The sequence below is a fragment of the Nicotiana attenuata genome, unplaced genomic scaffold, assembly GCF_001879085.1.
Source record: "Nicotiana attenuata strain UT unplaced genomic scaffold, NIATTr2, whole genome shotgun sequence".
Taxonomy (NCBI): Eukaryota; Viridiplantae; Streptophyta; class Magnoliopsida; order Solanales; family Solanaceae; genus Nicotiana; species Nicotiana attenuata.
The window spans coordinates 134,049-140,773 of record NW_017672451.1 but is presented as its reverse complement, the minus strand read 5'-3'; the positions used below and the strand labels follow the sequence as shown (position 1 = coordinate 140,773).

The 6,725-nt window shown below is 36.7% G+C and overlaps 1 protein-coding gene across 1 annotated transcript; it reads right to left on the bottom strand.

Annotated features, from left to right (window-relative positions):
- Positions 1-847: 847 nt before the first annotated feature.
- Positions 848-6,185, bottom strand: LOC109213260 (IQ domain-containing protein IQM3-like). Its single transcript, XM_019377041.1, has 9 exons — positions 5,829-6,185; positions 5,627-5,741; positions 4,632-4,697; positions 4,448-4,536; positions 3,437-3,524; positions 2,970-3,116; positions 2,767-2,859; positions 2,141-2,242; positions 848-1,518 (listed from the first exon to the last, which is right to left on the bottom strand). The coding sequence occupies exons 1-9, from the start codon at positions 6,071-6,073 to the stop codon at positions 1,015-1,017; spliced, it is 1,449 nt and encodes a 482-aa protein (XP_019232586.1). The 5' UTR covers positions 6,074-6,185; the 3' UTR covers positions 848-1,014.
- Between the last annotated feature and the right edge of the window lie 540 nt (positions 6,186-6,725).

Below are 6,725 nucleotides of genomic sequence, written 5' to 3'. Positions count from 1 at the left end.
GTTGTACACTTGACTTATCACCTTTTATCTCCATGAGTAAATGAAATAGCTGTTCATATAGGAACTGAAATGACAAGATAGGGAATCCAATTTTAATGTTTGCCAAATCAATGTCTTTTCCTGTCCTGCTCGCTAAATCAAACACAGTAAAAACTTAACATATGTGACATTAATTTCCTATACTTGGTGAGTACTTGGAAGAACATATGGTAGGCTTATATTTTAGAAACTTGTCCAACTCTTGTTTGCTATAGTTGTAAATTTGTTTTCCAATGTCTGTAATAGCATTTAGGGTGTGTTCGGTACGAAGGAAAGTGATTTTTCTTTACTTATTTTCCGATGTTTGGAAAAATATTTCTTGAAAAATAAGAGAATTTCTTACTTATTTTTCGGTGTTTGGTTGGGCAACAGAAAATATTTTTAAAAAATATATAAGAAAACACTATATGAGACGAAATGGGTAAGGCCGGGGGAGGGTGGTAGGTCGGGATTTAGGATCTGGAGTGGCTGTGGTGATGTTAGGGGGAGGACGGTGAGTGGGTGGGGTGGGTGGGGGAAGGGGGCTAAGGGTGGGTGGGGGAAGGTTGAAAAGGAGTTATGGCAAATGTTTTGCCTCCTATTGGTAGGTTAGTCATTTTCCTTAGGGAAATGAGTTCACGGGGAAAATATTTTCCAAAATATTTAAGTCAACCAAACACAGAAAAATTGAAAACCCTTCCAGAAAATATTTTCCTTCATACCAAACACACCCTTAATATAACCTTTTTATGGTTATTGCTAATAAAGTTCCTCTGCAAATTCTATTCTTGGACTGAATGACTACCAAGGACAGTACAAACTCACAAAGTAAACTAACAGCAGAAAGATAAACAGGAAGAGCGTGGGAGGATGAAATGAAGTAACTACTGTTGAATAACTGCCAAGAGATTGCGCAGAAGAATACATTTGTGCTCGCTACAGCTTGCTCGCACAAAGGATAAACAATGACTAATTATGCTCTAAAGAAACCTCGGTTCAGGTGCACGTTACATCACCATTGCAAAGAACCGATGAAGGACAAGTAGGTGATACAATATCATCAATCGGCATTGGAGTTGATGATGCAGAACAAGGTCTAGGTGAGAGGTTAGTCAGTTCCAATGCCTGCTGCCTTAGTTCAGCAGGGTAGTCAGCAATGCAGCCAATCCTTGGACCAGCACCCGTTGACCATGCCAGGGAGAGTTGATGACCCAGTTGATACGACTTGGCAGACTTCTTTGAGTTGATCCTTTGCAGTATTGCAGTCGTTGGAACCTCTGCTCTTGGGCTCTCAAGACCACCCGAAAGTGTTCTCTTATAGTTACTTATCTCTTGAGCTTGCGGACTTCTCATTAATTCCAAGGAAAGTTCCTTCTCCTCTTTCTTCAGATCATCAGCTTGAAGAGGGGGATCTGATATAGTTGAAAGTTCAGACACAGAGTGACTCTCATATGACTGTCCCTCCACATTGCTCTCATCGTCTTCTTTTACCTTTCTTATCTAATATAATTGAAAAACGATAAGGATTAACTGATGTTAGAACCGGATACTTAATCAAAACCATTCATAAGTAAAATCATATGCAGAGTAGACAACTATAAGGTAAGGAGAAGCAGCCCTTCATCTAAGCATTATCCCACATAAAGGGAAAGCATCCATTAGATTCGATGCAGTAGACAGGAAAGAGGAAAAACCATTATGTTACATTAAATCATTGGAACATGAAAAGGAAAGAGAAAATGAAACCATCATTACTAAGCATCTCAAAGATGAAATGGAACCAAAGAAATTATCTACTATCAGGATGTGCAGAGTTACATACGGCATTTGAGGGAATTGAGAATACTAAGCATAATATCAAGATTCTTTTTCTTTTTGCTTTTCTCAAATCAGCTTTTTTGGCCGAGTTGAGTATTCCCCACTCCCCAGTCTAGTGATGTTAGGCTTGAAGGACGAGGGCCCTAAGTCTCACTAAGATTGTAATTTCTATTTCTTTGGCATAGCCGTTGTCCGTTTTATATACTCGTTGCTGAGATATCAAAAAATCAGATCTCTTGGTGCTGCAAACATTAGAGTTAAAAAGTAGTAATATGGAAGTAGGTAAGACATGAAGATCACTAACCTTAACCTCATCCAGGTTGACTCCATTTTCCTTGAGAAATGATAAAAGGCTGTCAAGACTATCATCATTTGGCCGATAATGCCCACTATATGCTGAAATAGACTGAAAAGAATAAAATGTCAGAGCACAGCGTAGAGCCAAGCTAAACATTGTGAAGTGTGAACAGTAACTGTAGTTTGGCGTTCAAGCTAGATTCAGGTGGCACTATCCATATTTTTTCTTACCTTTCATTTGCAAATAATACACCTTAGGTTTTGAAAACAGATATGGAAGACAAAAGGGAAGGCAATCTTTTCTTCATATAGCTTCTAATTCTGTATATGCAGTTATGTCTTATGGATGCACAATCTAAATAAATTCTGCACAAGGTGGTGTCACCGAACATTTTAAGTTAATTTGGAGCAGAATTAGAAATTCATAGACATAAATATTGTTTCATAAAGTTGAGAAGAAATGACTCGTGCATTTTGGCAGTCCTCCATTTAGATCTCATCATAGTTTCTTAGTCACAACTCAGGCATATGTAATGTAAAGGGAAAAGAACCTTGGCCTGATTGCTTTAGTTTTGAGCTACATCGTATAACTGTCTAACGCGACAATCCAATACAACGATAACAAATATTTACCTTAAGTATCCCATCCGTTACCCCTAGTCTTCCAGCAGCTAAAGTAGCCCCACCAGCAAGAAAGCTGGAATGATGAAATATTCCTCTCTTCTTCTGAAAGGCATTATAATAACAAACCTTTCGCATTAACAAAAGAAAAACATACCTTCTTTTTGCAGGATAATCATCAAAAAAGCATTTTCGCAGTAACTTTTACCACTCACCTCGCCAGCATAGAGTTTTTTTGAGGTGCTCATTACAAATATCCATTTTGCCTCTGGCAACCCATTGGTTGTATCAAGATGATTTCCAGTTTGTTTATGCACAATTTTCCCTTCAGCTACTATATATTCATAATGTTCTCTCTCTTGCTGAGAACAGAAAGAAAACGATTAATAATTAGAGTTGCATGCTAATATCAGACAATGCAACTAAGGAAATTATGCAGAGTTTACTCATTGACTTAGCAGACAAAAGTACATACTGTCTCCTTTTTTTAATCAAGGACAAAAAGAACATACTAGAACATGCAATAGAGGTAACTAATATTAGCACCGTATAAATGTATAATAGAGCAAATCATATATATAAAGAGAAACCAATGTCTGTGCATGGATATGAGAAGTCATTTGTATATTGATGCTAAACATTGTGATTTGCATGGCAAAAGTGACAAAGATTTTGCACATACTGGTCCAAGATACTTAATACATTGTTTCTGAAGCTTAGATCTTGGACATTCTTTGAGATCAACCTTTTTGCCATCTCCAAGATCCAACCTGCATATTCCAAAAAAATTTAGTCACTCCTTACTATGTCTTACAAGTAACTTCAAATCATGTTGCATTACCCATATTTTATTGTACAGAGACTCCAGTTAAATGAAAACAGGACGCAGTAATGCAATGTTCTTAGACTTCTTACTGAAGTAGCACAAGATTAGTCGACTGCTATGATTAAATTAATACCTCAATTTCCTGTACATATTAGAACTGGAATCCATGAAATAATCAGTAATGTGCCAAATAGATTTGCACTTAGGTTTATTTTATGCAAAACAAACAAACAGTTCCACTAATTTTTTAATATTATTTGCTTTATTAGGACTAGTATCTATTTCTGGAATTAGTACTTTTTCTCTTTTGTAATTCTTTCTATAACCTTCTTCAAAAAGACCTAAAGACTAGGCCACATAAGCTATATATTGATCTTTTCGTCGAAGAACTATCACATCATCCTATGCAACGATCAAGGCTAGTCATGAATTCCATAATTATTAAGAAAAAAAACAAAAATTTGCAACAATGCCAAAAAAGAAAATGAGGAAAAATAAATTTAACCCAACCAAAAACCAGAAGCAGTAAAAATAAGCACAACACTTTCTTTCTGTCCAAAATTATCGGATAGAGCTGGCAACCCCATCATCCTATGCAAGGATCAAGGCTAGTCATGAATTCCATAATTATTAAGAAAAAAAACAAAAAATTGCAACAATTGCCAAAAAAGAAAATGAGGAAAAATAAATTTAAACCAACCCAAAACCAGAAGCAGTAAAAATAAGCACAACACTTTCTTTCAGTCCAAAATTATCGGATAGAGCTGCCAACCAAACACACCCCCCCCCCCCCAACCAAATTATTTACTACAAAAATCTACTGTACAAACTTTGTCATGTACCAATTCCAGCATTCAGCTTTCTTACCAAAAGAAGAAGGGCTGACCAGCATCAGTTTTACACCACTCTTCATAGTACATATGCAAGCTATGTCCATATCGGTGGCGTGGGTCAATCTACAGTTACCACAAAACCAAGGTCAGAAAAATACAAACATCAATAATGCAAATTGGGTACATTCAAATAAAAACCAAAGTGGGCAATGACTCACCGCCTCAATCCAGTGCTGAAAAGCTAATTTCTGAGCTTTTCCATCTCTGGATAATCCCTTTCCAACCTGGCCAAAATGTAAATGAAATTACATGCTCCTACTTGTCTTTGTTTTGTGAATAGTAAGGTGTCCAGCTTCCATCCAATAATATATCCACTTTAATTAATTTACAGGTTTCAGAATTAACCTTTAAAAAAAATTTAGCTAAGAAAATTTAGTCAAAAAGTAGAAAACAATTTGGTTTAGTTTGTTTGATATATTCTCCTTTCTCCATTGTCACAAATTTTATTTCCTATAAAGAAAAAAAAAGTTAATTTGATTTTTTCGGGTGTTTCACACTTTCTCTCTTTAAAAATGTTCTCTTATTTTTGGGGTTTGGAGGGGGGAGAGGGGATTGGGACCTTGGGGGGGGAGGGGGGGGGGGGGTTGGTTTTGTTGTGATTCTTTTTGTCGTTATATATTTTCACCCACTCTATAGAAAGAAAGAAAAAAATCTTTGGTTTGGTTTTGGTGTGTGTATCTTTTTTTTCTCTTCACATCACAACAATGTTACTAAATTCTTCTTCTACAACGTAAAGAAAAGCTTTTTCATTAGATTTAGAGGGTACTTGGGTTAGCTTAAAAGTTGGTCTACTGTTGTTTGCTTAACACCAAAAGTGTTTTTAAATCCAAACAACTATAAAATCATAAGTGTGTATTTTTCTTTATCTACACTTTCTGTATAGAATCCTTTTTATTCCAATCTAGCTAGATGATTAAACGAATTATTAAAACAAATAAATGAAAAGACAGTTTAGAATTATTGTTTAATCTAAGTTGACTCTATCCTTGACTCAAACAAACGTTGGTCGTGTTAATTCATGAGCCATTCATTAATTCAACGATTTTAATTCCTCCACTTGACAGCCGTAATGGATAGTTACTGATAAAAAAAATGTAAGCAATACTGTATGTAATGGTCCTAATTGAAATTGAAATTTAAATTGTGAGGATACCTTGGAAGCATTTAACGTGATGCGATTCCACCGAGAAGCCGCCGTCTCCGGTGTCGGAAAATTGAAGAAAGAAATTGTACTGTGGTTCAATCGAGCATAATCTATCGCTTGCCACCTTCAAATACATCACCAAAAATAAGAACATTAACAACAATAATAAGAAGAATAATGAAATTAATCCTACGTAAAGAGAGAACCAAACCAGAGCTCTTCAGCAACCAAAGCAGAGTCCGCTAACATACGCCGGGTTCGATAACTCCTGTAAACCTTCTGCACCGTCATAGCCGCTTGCGTCGTCGTCTTATCCACCGGAATCCCACCTCCGATGACAGAGTCAGACCACTGGCATTTCCGGCCATTATTATCAATGCACGACGTGTCTAAAATGGGAGGAGACTGGGAATTCATGAGATCAAAACTGGAGAGAGCGTGAGTTTCGAATTCCATTTGAAGATATATGAATTTGAAATGACGAGGCTTTCATTCCCTGTGTCCTGTGTAGGAGTAATATATAGTGGCCGTGTGGTCAAAGTTTTGGCCAGTACGACCGAAGTTATTCGACGCGCTTGTTTATATATCCAATAAACGGTTTTTATGTGATTTTTATCTTAATTCTAGTAAATATATCAGCTTTCTTTAGAGTTGAATAGCTCAAAATCTAAACAAAAGAATTCTGCTTAAGGAAGAACGACCAAGAGTCAACTAAGTCGAGGTTACGTATAAGAAACAATATGCCGGCGAGTGATTCAGTTACGGTTGAGGTCGAGCACTCGATTCGGCCTGAACGGCTAGTTCAACACTTACACATTTCAGAGGAATATTCTACAGGATATTCCAAGAACTTAGGCACCCCGGTTAAGGACCGCTGGGTATGAAAAGTGTTTGGTATAAATATCACGAGAGAGTGTGACATAGAGGAGGCTGGGAGGAACACAGAAAAAGAAAGATATGCATCTCTCTCAAGGTGAAGATAATCCTAGATCTCAGACTCCTCGCCGAAAAAGGAGAAAAGGTCTTAGAATCTCAGTATTCATCCATAATTCAACTTTATCAAACATACGGAGGTCGGTCTTGTTCAAGAATAGTGATTCTTCTCATT